General features: G+C 36.1%; 1 protein-coding gene across 2 annotated transcripts; it reads right to left on the bottom strand.

The window, feature by feature from the left end:
* Positions 1-322: 322 nt before the first annotated feature.
* Positions 323-13,747, bottom strand: LOC112526692 (NAD-dependent malic enzyme 59 kDa isoform, mitochondrial). Of its 2 annotated transcripts, XM_025137080.1 has the most exons (20): positions 13,665-13,747; positions 13,381-13,533; positions 10,517-10,613; positions 9,768-9,886; positions 9,517-9,684; positions 9,140-9,268; positions 8,951-9,011; positions 8,182-8,285; positions 7,857-7,940; positions 7,642-7,748; positions 7,454-7,547; positions 6,798-6,911; positions 6,602-6,667; positions 5,764-5,836; positions 5,153-5,239; positions 4,283-4,337; positions 4,132-4,203; positions 2,313-2,375; positions 1,405-1,519; positions 323-658 (listed from the first exon to the last, which is right to left on the bottom strand). In XM_025137080.1, the coding sequence occupies exons 2-20, from the start codon at positions 13,525-13,527 to the stop codon at positions 587-589; spliced, it is 1,827 nt and encodes a 608-aa protein (XP_024992848.1). In that variant the 5' UTR covers positions 13,528-13,533; positions 13,665-13,747; the 3' UTR covers positions 323-586. The 2 variants fall into 2 exon arrangements, with proteins under 2 accessions (XP_024992848.1, XP_024992847.1); XM_025137079.1 differs by lacking the exon at positions 13,665-13,747 and having other exon boundaries at positions 13,381-13,646.
* Between the last annotated feature and the right edge of the window lie 398 nt (positions 13,748-14,145).

Raw genomic sequence — 14,145 nt, 5'->3', positions numbered from 1 at the left:
TATAATTTAATATGTTATGTTCTTCTGTATAGGTGTTTATATATATGTATATGTATGTATGTATCTATATAGAAGCGCATATTTGTTTTTTTCTCCATATGCAATAAAATGTTGAACGTTTTATATATGAAACAACACTGTATTTTTGTCTTTTTCGCCACACACAATAAAGTCTTGAACATTTTATATATGAAACAACATTGTATTTTCTTCTTGTTCCCCACATGCAAGAAAGCTCTGACCGTTTTATAAATGAAACAACATTGTGTGAACACCGTTCATAAGCTGTTGTTTTATATATGAAAAAACACAAGAAAACCAATTTGTAAGTTTGTAACATTCATTGGGAAAATTGCATTACTCTTTCACTAATTCAAAAACCGAAACAATATTCATAATGAATATAACAAGGAGACGTCCTACGTGAACAGCCACAAAGGCCCATCAATAACCAAAATTGATATCGGTTACTAGTATTCTAGTCGCTAATCGGACCCTCATTACTGCATTCAATTATAATTAGAACTAATTAAATAATAAACTGCAGAACTTACGGTAGCATCTGCGCAACCTCATTCGGGCTGCTTTATTTCTCGTGAATAAGGGGACCGTAAATAGGATACCACATGTTGTGTGTTACATATTCCACAGTTTCTTCCTGCATCCATCATTAGGATTCATAATGAAGATTAGAAACCAAACCAAACAAACCCAATATATCCCACCCGAAGGCAGGGTCTTTGGGGGAGGAGGGGGGAATAAAAATTCCGTTAGGAACCCAAAATTGATAAGGAACCCTAGAACCGTCCACAACGTGCCATGTGTCCTTCAAGATGAATAACACATTCATGATGAAGATGGAAGTGTTACTCATCATGAATCAGACATTCATGATGAATAACACGTACATATCCCTGATGCATATGCCACATGTCCTGCTATTGGCGGTCCCTAGGTTCTTAGTGAAATTTATGGCCCCTAGGAGGGGGGAGGGGAATGTAAATTCCATTAGGAACCCAAAATTGATTAGGAACCTAGAACAGCCCAAAGCATGCCATGTGTCCTTCTACAAGATGAATATTCATCATGAATATGGAAGTGCTATTCATCATGAATCACATATTCATGTATTCATCAGGAATGTATGGAAGTGTTATTCATCATGAATCACACATTCATGATGAATACAGTATAATATTCTTGATGAATAACATGTCCATATTCCTGATGAATGTCAGGTATCGCGTTGTGGGAGGTCCCAGGTTCTTAAAGAAAATTATGCCCCTCGGGGAGGGGGAGATGTACGCAGATCCATCCTCTGCCCCAATAGACAGAGGCTGTTTCAATAATGAAGGTTGCTATAATGGAAAAAAAATGGGTTTTAGTGTTGAGATTATATCGTACTTTTGACATGTGTCCTAGCTCTTTGGGCCCCACTTCACCTCGGCCTTCCGCTAGTTCTTCAACGACAGCTGTCCGAAGCACAGCAGCTCCTACTTCAGCAGTGATATTCCGAATACTGTAATCATAGAGCAAAACGTATATTGTACTGGCAAGTCGAGTAGAAGTCCCAATATATAACCCTTTCTGGAGTATCGTTTAAATAGTCCCTCTATCCCAAAAAAAAGTCAATTAAAAATATAAAAAAACCCAAACGAGTCGGGTCTTGCAGCTACCCCGGGAGGTAGAGAGGTTGTTTCCGTCAATTTAGATATTAAAAACTATTAGAAAGTAGAATTAGTAACTTTTACACGAATTTTCAAGTGGATGAGATTGGTCGAGTGGTCTCAGTTGGAGATGGGATTGCACGTGTTTATGGGTTGAACGAGATTCAAGCTGGGGAAATGGAAGCTAAAAGACCCCAATGTTACCTTTTTGTTTTCCCCTCTAACCCTTGTTTTCACCATAACATTTGCATAAAATGTAGAGGGAGGCGTATTTGATGTTCTAGAAGAGAATTATGTTTTATTTTGAAATTATATTAGTATAACATACGTTTGTTACACCTTGTTCCATAAGGTAGGGGTGGACCATGCCTGTTTCACTTTGTTCCACATAAAAGTCCTACCAAACATGGAACATTGATCCCTGTTCTGTTTTGTACAGTGGACCATGCCACTGTAACTCCCATGGGATTAGTTGACGCACGCACAAGCTAAAGCTTAGCCCAAACTCCCATCGTTTTTTAAAAAAAGGTAGTTAACAACTGCCCTTATTAAATAACAAAATACAGGATACAATTTTGATTGCCACATCCTTAAAAAATTCGAAATTTAATGTGAAATTGCAGGTGTTTCTTTTGAGAATGGTACCTGTTGATAGATGGATACAATATACCCTTCTGGATGTCTGCTTCTGTCATATATGAGGCAAGACTGAACAGATGAAAAAAGAATCAGTTCCGGTTAAGCAAATATTCAATTAACAACACCAACACTAAAGTCTTAAAGATTAGTTCCCGATATGTTATATAAAAATCGAGCAAAAACTCAAACAGCATGAAAATGATTCATCAAACTTCTGTGCATACCCATTCACAGATGCATTTTTATTTAAATTCAGCATAAACCACAAAAGAGTAACGTAAGTGGTTAGTTTAACCGGAGGCTGACCTAGAAATTTTTTCAAGTGGTGGCACCATTTGACTATAAAAAACGAAGCTATGGATATTTTTAGAAAATTATTATTGGTCTGTTGTTCCTTTTTTTGTATGTGAGGTCCTATGTTCGAGTCTTTTATCCCAAATTTTCTTGAGAAACATAATAAAGCTGAAATTAAAAAATTAATAAAATAAGAAAATGATAAAAATGGGATTTGAACCCGCGCCTGGAAGGGGAGAAAAAAAACCATGCAAACCAACTCTACGAAGTGAACTTGTGTTATTATTGTAACTTCAAGGAATATACAGTTGCACCCAAAAAAATATTACAGTGGCACCTTTCAGGATCCTAATTTTTTTACACTACGACAGAGGAATGAACCCCCCCCCCCCGCGAAGTCTAACCACCATTAGAGGATATTTTAACCTAAAGGGTGCGTTTGGCACATGGACGAGACTAAATTGGACGGCCGAGAGAGAGGTAGGTAGGTGAAAGAATTGTGAAAGGTTTTAGAGTTGTAATTTGACATTGGTAGTTTAGTAATTTACCAATCATGTGTCGTCTCCTTATTTGTTCCACCTATTTTGGTAGGAAGGAAAAAATCCATTTTTGTCCCACTCAACTCATGTCCCAATCTAATGTCACACCAAATGTGGGACAAAAAGTTTTTGTATTGTCTTGTCTCACGTAATCCCGTGAAACAAACGCACACTAAGTGGTTTTAATACAAATGGTTAACCTTAAAAGGAAAGGTCAATTCAAGGCCACAAGAAGTGATAGCCACCAGATAAAGAGCAATGAAGACAAGATAATAAAAAGAAGTTGCTAGGAATTTCAATATGTAAGAACCCCCGGTCCTAGCTTTTCGAAGTTTTCTCCGTCCCACAAAATTTGCAATCATTTCCTATTTGGGATGCTGAGTGAAGATTGAAACAAGTACTCTTTTGTAAAGTTTCCAGTAAAATTACTCCCTCCGTCGCAAAAAACAAGTGTCCACTTTTAAAAGCAAGTGTATACTTTCCGATTCTAACCTTGATTATGAGATGAAGAAAGTCATTGCTCCATCTACTATTAAGGGTGAAAGTGTCACTTAGTTAATTAAAAGTTGTGGTATTTACACATTTCTAAAATTGTCTACCTTTTCATTGTGGACATTTATTTTGGGACTGAGGGAGTACCTATTTATTCATTATCACTATTGAGGGAGGTTCAGGAAAAACCCCAAAAAAAATGAAAAACCAAGGAAATGAGGAACACCCTGGTAACCGTTCATCTGTACGCATGTGCATACAAGTAATTGAAGTTGTTTCTTGGTTTCTATCATGCACACGTGCATACCGGGCAAATTACTTAAGTCAAACGTTGCAATTTTCATGAAGCTGAGTAAGTAGATAAGGTAGGTTTCTCGCTCATTCTAGTAATAAGTACCATGCAAATATGATCATCTTACATTCAACTTCATGAGAAAAAAGAGCATATAAAGCAATTAGATTTTCAATTCAAATTCAATACGTTTTTGTTTAGATCATACCATTCAGCAGCTGCTTGCAACATTCCATCGGATATAATATGAGCACCAGAGAGCAAAGCTCCCAAACCGATCCTGAGCAACCAAAGGATATGAAATAAATATAGCAAATTAACAACACTCGAACAGCATATTTAGAGAAATAAGCACATACCCGGGGAAGAGGTACATGTTATTTGCTTGATTTACATGGCCGACTTTACCATTTCCTATGTGTCAATGAAGTCGATAAGAAGCAAGAGGCAAAGGAGCAGAAGCAAGTACAATGGTGTCAATCATATAAAATTTATGCATCAAAATGCAACAAAGTTTGCCTTGGCTCCTATTTATGGGGGCGTTTGGTTCGCAAAATTCAAATGATTCCAAGGGAATTGGAATGGTCAATTCCTTTGACCAAATTCCAATTCCTTTGTTTGGTTCACATATTGATAATGTGGGAATACTTTGAATTCCTTAGATTAAAGATTTCACAATTCCACGGGATATCCCAAAGATTCCAATTATTCCATTCCAATTCCATTCAACCAAAAGCGTGGTCAATTCCATCAAATTCCATTCCAATTCCTACAAAGTCAAATTCGTTTGACGGATTCCTATTCCACTTAATTCCATTTTGTGAACCAAACGTCGAAACGACCCTTGAGTGGAACAAAGAATTTTTATCTCATATCAATTTAATGAATTTTCAAAATTTCCTATCTTTACCACATTTTGACCGGTAACTAGCTGATTTCCTAACATTTGATGACATGGATGTCAAGTTTATTGCCGACTTTGCTGTAACTCGTTCCCGTAAACCTCTCATAAACGGATATCCACGACATCAAATGTTACAAGAACAAGTTACCTGTCAAAATGGAGTACAAAATAGAAATTTTTGAAACTTTGTTACACTGATTGAGAAGGAAAAAGAACTTTGAGTTACACTAAATAGAAACTAAACCAAACTTTGTTGCATTTTGATGCATTTTGCCAAAAAAAAAATCAGATTTAGCTGAACAAATGCAACATGAAGAAATAATACCAAGATCAACATTCTGAAAAGGGCTCCCACTTCCAAAAACTATGTTTTCACCAGCGTGTTTGAAAGCATCAGCAGCAGTGCATTCAGCTGTTCCATAAATTATATATAGTCAATAGAAGACTGAAAAGCTTAATGAAGATAACCAAAAAACCTTTGGCCTAGCGGTATCGTAGCCCTTGGCCTTCTAGGAGGTCAGGGGTTCAAACCTCACCATAGATGAGGAGGGTGTGTGAGTTTATTTGTTACATTTGCCGTATATAAATATAATATACTTAAAAAAAAAAGCTTAATGAAGATATATATATATAGAGAGAGAGAGAGAGAGATTCAGGGGAAAACATCTAAAAAAAGAGGAACAATCTAATAATCATTCATCTATATGGTATGCACATGTGCATACAAATAATTGAAGATGTTTCTTGGTTACTATGCACGTGTGCATGTTATGCACATGTGCATATTGGAAAATTACTTACGAATTACTTGTACATGTGCATACTGTACAAATGAATAGTTACTATGGTGTTCCTTAGTTTTTCATTTTTTTACGATTTTCTCCTGAACCTAACCCTATATATGTATATATATGAAAATTTCACAAAGAAACAAACCATTCGTTGTGGGATTTGACATGGCAAAAATTGCAGGTTTAGGGGAGTCGGAGTCTCGCATGGCCTTAAGCACCTGAATATATGACAAGAAAACGACATGACTTCAATGAAGCAAAATTTAGACGTTTTATTGTTTCAGGAAGTGATAGTTTCTTGATCTGATTAGAAAGATGGTAGACGAGAGAGAAAATTAGTGAAATTACAATGAGTGTTCTGGACACAATAATTGAATAATTTAGCATGTCTGTCCCTCTCTACTTCTATTTGGATTGCTATTGTGTACTCATAGCTATTTCTATTTGGATTGCTATTTCTATTTGGATTGCTATTGTGTACTCATAGCTAACTTTACAATGTTTAGTGTATCAGTTTTTCTCCCTTCCTCACATTTTCACTAGCCAGGGATCTTCACGGAAACAGCCACCCTACTCTTTAGGATAGAGGTCAAGCATGCATACATCTTACCCCCTTCCCCAGCGGGACCCACCTAGGCTCGTTTGGTTTTCTGAAAAAATCAACATATTTTTCATTCAAATCTTAGTTGCAATTGAACTGAGGTGGTTATTATAGCCACTACTACTAGATACATGTGCTTCTCCTAAAAGAAATTAACAGGCAACTCTCACTAACTGGAGTTGGGATGTATTCTAACTTCAATTTTTGAGTAAGAAGAACATAAGCTTTACCTTCTGCATGTTGTTAGCAAATGTGGACATAGGATGGCATTGGATTCAAGATGACCAGAGAGCCTCATAGTGTGAGATTATATAAAACTATAATCCTTTAAGAAAGGTAAGCACTGGACTCAGGATAAACCACAGTAAAAAATAGTAAGCACCTGCTCATTGAAAATACCTCCAACTCCTGATAAACCAAGAAGGACATGCGGCTTGACCTTTTTTACCTGCAAAATATCAAAATTTGGCATTCTGGTAAGCAGGAAATTGCAGAACTTTAAGGAGAGCTCTCATTCTAGAAAACAAACGACCCTTTACGAAGGAAAGAATTCCTGATCATTTTAGAAAGAGATGTACCACTTCAAGGAGATCAGATCCCTCCCGTAGTCCTAGACTATCAACCTCTCCAATGGCTTTAGCAAATGGTGCAGCTGATGGGTCAACGCCAGCTCTCTCTTTTGTCATCAAACCCTGCAACAATAATTAAGAACTCCTCAGAGGTGAAATGCCATATTTTAGTGAATAATACCATAAGGCACGATTAGATAATAGGAGACACTTATTTTCTTTCTTCTTTTTCTCTAGTTTCGTTTGGTTTTTCTTCTTTTACTCATTTGGATTTAACCACCCAGGTCAATTCACAATATATTAACAAAGAGTGATTGACTTTCTAAGCCATAGCCTTAAATTTTCCATTGCAAAGAAGCCTTCATCCTTGTGAAAATGGAAAAGGAAAACAAGACACTTTGCGACAGCAAGCAATTTTGAAAAATTAAGGGCCCGGTATCTTTCTTTGCATTTAGATTTTCATAATTTGTCAAAATTCACTAATTCTTGCGACCTGTAATGCTATGTTTGTCATTTTCACAAGAGCAATGATTATTTTGCAATGAAAAAGCAAGTACACGGTTCAAACATCAATCACTCTATAAAAGATCAACGACCCTTGAACGAATGGATGTAGTAAGTTGAACTTGAATCATGGCATGGATGTTGGAAATGTAAAACCATACATCTTTATCAATTAAGTAAAACTGAGGGTTTGCCGTCTTTCCTGTCATTCTTGAAACAGCCTGAAAGGCCATGTTAAGAACACCAAGCCCTGCACTGTAAATAAAATAGGGAATATGAGATTCTGGGGAGCCAAGATATAACAAAAATTATTAATATAAAATACTGGGAAAATTGAGTTTTGAACTACCTTCCAGCTCCAACAACAACAATCTTTTGGTTTACGAAGTCCGACAATGGCTGACCTTGTGCTCTAACAGTTCCAAGCAGTCCAGCTAATGCAACACCAGCAGTTCCCTAAGAAAGAAAATAAACATATGGGGAAACTTAATAAAACTTTAGCATAAAATCAAAACTTCTAAAGTTTGCTTCTTTAAGAGCAGAATATGATAGATAGGCTCTAACCTGTATGTCATCGTTGAACATGCAGAACTTCGTTCGGTATCTTTGAAGAGTTTCAAATGCCCACTTGAATTGAAAATCTTCAAACTGATTCAACATGGCCATCCAATAACATAATGATACAACATCAAACCAGTAAGGTTACTCTTTTGTGACTAAATGGTAACAGGGTTAAGGCATGAGAAAAGCCTCTTTGCAAATATGCAAAGGAAAAGCTGAGTACAACTCCCCCCAACCTGGCAAAGCTGAGGAGCCTTGACAAACCAGCTCACCCTTTATAATAAAACAACATCACATATAAGAAAGCCAGACTCTTGAAAGAAGTAACCTGGACAATAGCTTTTGGCCAACGTGCATGAAGAGCTTCCATCAGTTCATCCACTACTGATATATATTCTTCTCCTTCCAACCTTCTTTCTCGTAGTCCTAAATCTGCAAATGTAAATTGCATTAAAGTAAATCTTTTTGTAGTCTTCAAAGAATAGAACAAGAATTTAATTGTCCAATTCAGCTTCCTAAATATTGGTTTCTTTTTTGTTCCACACTTTTTGACAACAGAAGATAAATTTCAGCCAAAAGATTTATGTGGTGCAGTTGGATTACTCACAACTTATGTAGTTTATTAGCTAATCACTTTCACCTATTGTGTATCCCTCTGCTTTCTTGTCATTTCATGTTGGCCCCCCTAGCAGGCTAAATCGTAAGGCAGAGTTTCATCAAGTGTCATGTTTTTTTAAGTAGATAATATTTATATACGGCAAATGTAACAAATAAACTCACATACCCTCCTCAACTTTGGTGAGGTTTGAACCCCTGACCTCCTAGGAGGCCAAAGGCTCTGATACTGCTAGGCCAAAGGCCCTTTGGTATGGCGTTGTATGTATTTGACATTAAAGTGAGAGAAAACAGTTTTCTGGATTAAGATTTAGACTAAAACAACCCAACAGAATGTAAATGAGTACTAAATGCTAAACTTTAGACCACATCTCAGAAACAACTTGGAACCAGTGAATTCCCAGGCAAGAAAGAGATGATAAAAGACTACCGACTCTAAGAGACTGCATAATGAAAACAATTGTTTGTTTGTATCTACTTACAAAGACGATCTTCTAGTAGCTTTTGATTGTTGGTTCCAACATCAAGCATAATAGGGAGGACCTGTATTAGCAAGAATATATAGCAATCATCATAAGATTCCATGTCAAGTATGACAGTCAGAGATATCTATATGCAAGTATGCAACTAGTATAGCACATAAATTCAAGTTTTGACACAAAAAAGCATACCCTTTGTGGATTGATACCAGCAGCAGCAACATACATATCGAGTTTCCCAATAGGAATGCCAATTCCCTGAACTCCAAGATCACCTAAGCCGAGAATGCGACTGCCATCTGTAAGCACTATCATGTCCACCTGAATAATTTGTTTACAACTAAACTTGGTCAAAGAAAAATACCCAGATTGCAAAATAACTGATTTTGACCAGTTTTGTCCTTTCAATGTACTCAAATCCGTAAAAGAAAACTCAGGAAATTAGTATAAATAAAGAGAATGATGTACAAAAAACTGTCTGAACCAGAAAATAATCATTGGCAATGGCATTCCTATGTTAAAAACAGATCAATAAGTACATATAACCACTTTTGCAATTCACGGTGTACCTCGGGAGCTGGCCAGTTATAAATCATCGACATCATCTCTCCTTTATCTTTCGCACTGAAGTACATTCCACGTGGGCGTCTAAACAATCCTGAATAGTTTTGGCATACCAGACCTACCGTAGGAGTGTATATTATTGGAGCAAAATCTTTAATGTTATCAATCAGTACCTGGATAGAAGAAAAAGAACCTTTTTACATTATTACAATCTGTTTGATCATTCAAATAGTATGGTGCCAGTCAGTGAACATACTCTGTAGTATAATGTCTCATTCCTGTCATGTAACCTATTCAAGATTCTCCATTTTGCCAAAGATACGACACTATCTGGTTGACCTGCCGTATTCTTTTCCAACGATCGATATGACTCCACTAACAATAGACATTAAGGTATTAGTATTGGCTTGTTGCAACCTTAATGCTATTCTTGTAAGCAAACAAATTTGATACAAAAGATTAAGAGGAAAAAATGAAGTGTACAGATTTGCATACAAACACAACATAATCACGTGGACATCTTGATAACTAAATTCTGATATACTTTCCATACTTGAAAACTGAATCCAGAAATGCCAAATATAAGGAGCAAATAATGTAAATGCGCTAAAAAATAGGTGTCTACATCAGTGACGTGCATGTAAACTGATCAGAAAATCCTCTAACTTGAAGATCCTTAGACACCAGCATAGCAAATTCAGTAGCATCCTTGAACATAAATGGCAAGTAAATATATAGAAACATGTGTTATGAGCAGCTCAGTAGAATTATCTGCTGGTCCACAAGCACTTCCACTACTGTATGCAAACACTGCCTGTTTGGCAAATCAAATAAGTACATGATTGACCATTTAACTGAAATCGGTAAGTAAGAACTACACATCTTATTCAATTGTAGAATCACCGATTTCGTAGAGCTATAAACCAAAAATAATTCGCAAGTATGTTGTTGCATAGTTTAAAGGGTGGAAAGCAAAAACAGGATTATAAGAAATGTAGAACTCACTAAAGCGTTCATATTGCTGTTCAAACGATATAACACGAGGTGGGAGGAGACCACGAATCCCAAGTCGGTCTCTTTCAGTCAAAGGAAACCCAGTATCCTGCTCTTGGATATTCCAGAAGTAATTATTAGTCAGACGCTACGGAAAAAGAATTACATCAACTATATCATTTCATTTCAAGAAGCAGGTAAAGCAGGATAAATATAAAAACCTTAAGTGGATAATTCTTAAACTATAAGATAATAAGTATTAACATTTAGTTTGTAGCGATAATGAACTTTTGTTTATTTGGAAAACTTGAAACTAAATGATTAATTGAATAATAGACACTATTGTGTAATAGTTGGTGACACTATTAAGATTTGATAAATTGTAGCCTTAATCCATGTCTTGAGATTCTACAAAAAGAGTACAGGAAAGGTTAAATTAACAAGCATCATTACATGAAAAATGCATATAGACATCATTCACTCGCACACAGGGGATTGCTAATGCCACAGCTTTTACACTTGAGAGTCAATCGGGTCATCTATTAACACAGCAACACATAGAACTTTAGGCCTGAATGTTTGGTTATCACCAAACTCATTACCTTCAAATCCAACAATACCAAAAAGATCCTTCTTGTCTATTCGTGTATGATTCTAGTAATCTCCCAATAAATGAATCCCACCCATGGTTGACTTCTGATATACAACTTGGCACTGATGGATCTTACATGCCACAGTCCATGCTCAAGCATCCTCTCATCAACTCCCTTCAATGCATCGCTGTATACCAGCTTAGAATATCTCCTCCCTATAAAGTTTGGCAGGAGTGCTCTGTTTCCACTCTTCTAGGTTTTGTTGGGAGGGATTCAAACATTTAGTTCTGTTAAGCAGATTGATCAACCAAGATAATTTTGGCATCCTTCTACACACTGTCAATAGGGATTTATATGATATTAGCTTAGATTTATTTCCATTTTCTTTCATGCATTTGTGTCATCTTTGAATGGGAATATTGCTTCTAAGATGATACAAACAAGTTATAGCTTCTAAAGCGCGGGAAATGTTAAATTGGCAATAGAAATGCTAAACCTTACATAGTTACATGACATAATTTCCTATGTTGTTGCAAGATTTCAAGATTGTTTTACGCACCACGCAAGGTTGGTAATTGATATATTCTAACATACTGTCTTTATTAAAATTAATAGCAAGAAAAAACATGGATGCAACATTAGAGGTGAGGGCTGCCTTGATGAGATGTGCTAAATTTGGAATAGTAGAATAATAATAGTTGATAAGTTTGTAACAACTCTATGATGCTATCTAGCATTTATCAAGAAAATATAGAATGAAAGAAAAACATTGGTCCAAAATGAAGTGGTTGTTCGAAAATAGGACTTCTTGCTAGACTCCATAACATGAAGATATTTTATAGTTGCAGTATCTATATATAAGATTTCAACAGAGATGTGAAGTTGCTGCATAAACACAAGAAAACAATCCAGCCAATGAGCATTCAGCTACACTTTGTGTAATATCTCAATCCCATAGTAGCAGACCATACAAGACAACCTTCAAACAACTAAACCCATGGTGAGAATTCTTTGGTAGCCTACAACCAAGAACTCATAAGTCATAAGGGGCTACAAATTCCAATAGTTACTGATGCGGGACAAGGTGTTACAATACCAATAGTGTACTAGGTAACACAAATTGCACACAAATGAAGACATGCCCTTGACAAGATATGCCGCATAGTAAATCAACACAAGTATTGTTCTTATTTAATCATCCCTCCAATCTGCTTTCTAGAAAAGGGTAATTTCCGGAAACAAGAGATGTGTGGTTAACTAGAAAGAATAAGACCAGGAATATTTTCAGGGTTAGTTTATGATAACCCAATCAATGAATACATCTATCCTCTTTGGACCACCGAAAAGGTTGAACTCCTCTAACTTTTGGAACAAAAGGGTATATATTCCTTTTTAACAAAGATGGTCAGAGCCCCATAATTCAAAAAAGCGATTAGCCTTTCACACCATTGTAAGTAGAGTTTTTTTTTTTTTTTTTACTAGTGCCATATCTTCTCAATATTTCTGCCAGTCACAAGTACGTTGGTCTCATCCGAAGTGGTTTAAGGGAGTCATTTATGGCAACCACCAACTTGCTATTTTTTTCTTTCTTTTGAAGTTAAGAACCAGTGTTTCCACATGTGAATTTTATTTCCTATATGCAACCACTCATCAAAAATGTTGGCTGTTTAGAAACAAGGCAGCAGGCACAACGGTATAAAACAAAAATCTACAACCACCACCAATGCTATCACCAAACTCAGAGATTTCTATTTTTCCTTCCAAAAATAGAAAATGGTAGTTTGAAAAAAGGGAACATGTGCCTTTTTAAGTCATTATCTATAAAATAGAAGTGGGTGTGATGGCCCCTTTATTTGGTTTTCATATATGTGTCACCTTTGAGATGCTATAACTGGAGAGTGATGGGATACCTTTCTCCTAGTTTCGTAGTTATGGAAGGTTCCAGAACTTTTAATATAAAATCATAAACTAAATAAAAAATTTCCCCACAAACTTTTTTGTAAATTTTGCTCCTGAAGCCACTGCCAGACCTAACCACTCTATTCCAAAACTCAGAACATTAACAACATGATACTTCAAATAAAATATCGATTCAATATCCACAATCATAACAAAAATACTGCAAAAACTCTGTATATCAAATAAACTCCAAATTTATTGTAATCTAAACCTAATGCTACCTTTACCATAAATAAGTTGCACTCCACGCAACAATTCTAGCGAAATAGGTACAAAAGAATTCACTATTTGATATCAGAATTACGTAATATCAAAGCAACAAACCTTGTTAAACCAAGGATCATGAAGAATATCAGCTCCACGTTTATGAACAATACACGGACCAGGAATCAAAGACGGCGATGCCGAGATAGAAAACCTCCGTAAATTTTCCGCCACCACGGCAGATCGAGCCACGGTCCTCCTCCACATGTCTCCCTAAATCAAACAAAAACTCAGAAAATCACTTCTTATGATGTCAATTTTCAGAGGAAAAACATGTTTGGCGTGCTGTTCGTATATATATACATAGAGAGAGATAGAGAGAAATTTGTATGACATATAGATACATAATAATGTGTACGTATAGGTTGAGAAGTCAGTGTCGTCTGTTGGGCAGGAAGACTGCCCGAGATTTACGGGCAGGGGGAAGGGGAATGGGGGAGGAATGTGAAAGAATCAAATTCCGGGCAGGTGAGTGTATGGTTGATTTGAACTGCCCAGATACGATACCCTAGTCGCAATCAGAGGGCTTATGGAAATGGTCTGGTTCACACGTTTAATATGGGAGTGGAATGTTTAGGCTTTCGCCGCGTAAAAGAAACAAATAAATTTTAATTTTTTTCATTTTTGTTTTTTATATTTATGCATTGTTTGAAAGTTGCTGAATGGTTATATATGAAATGACTAGAAAGATACTCGTACAATACAGCGAGATACATCTTGATTTTAGTGTGTAGTTTTATTCCTTATTTGAAGACGTTAAAATACGGTTTTTATGTGGCTTTGAGAAATGAATAATGTTTTTATTTTTAAATAAAATATAAATTT

This window comes from Cynara cardunculus (assembly GCF_001531365.2).
Source record: "Cynara cardunculus var. scolymus isolate 2C chromosome LG 14, CcrdV1, whole genome shotgun sequence".
In the NCBI taxonomy this organism is placed as follows: domain Eukaryota; kingdom Viridiplantae; phylum Streptophyta; class Magnoliopsida; order Asterales; family Asteraceae; genus Cynara; species Cynara cardunculus.
The sequence above is the reverse complement of the archived record's forward strand: the minus strand, read 5'-3'. Positions and strand labels throughout refer to the sequence as shown.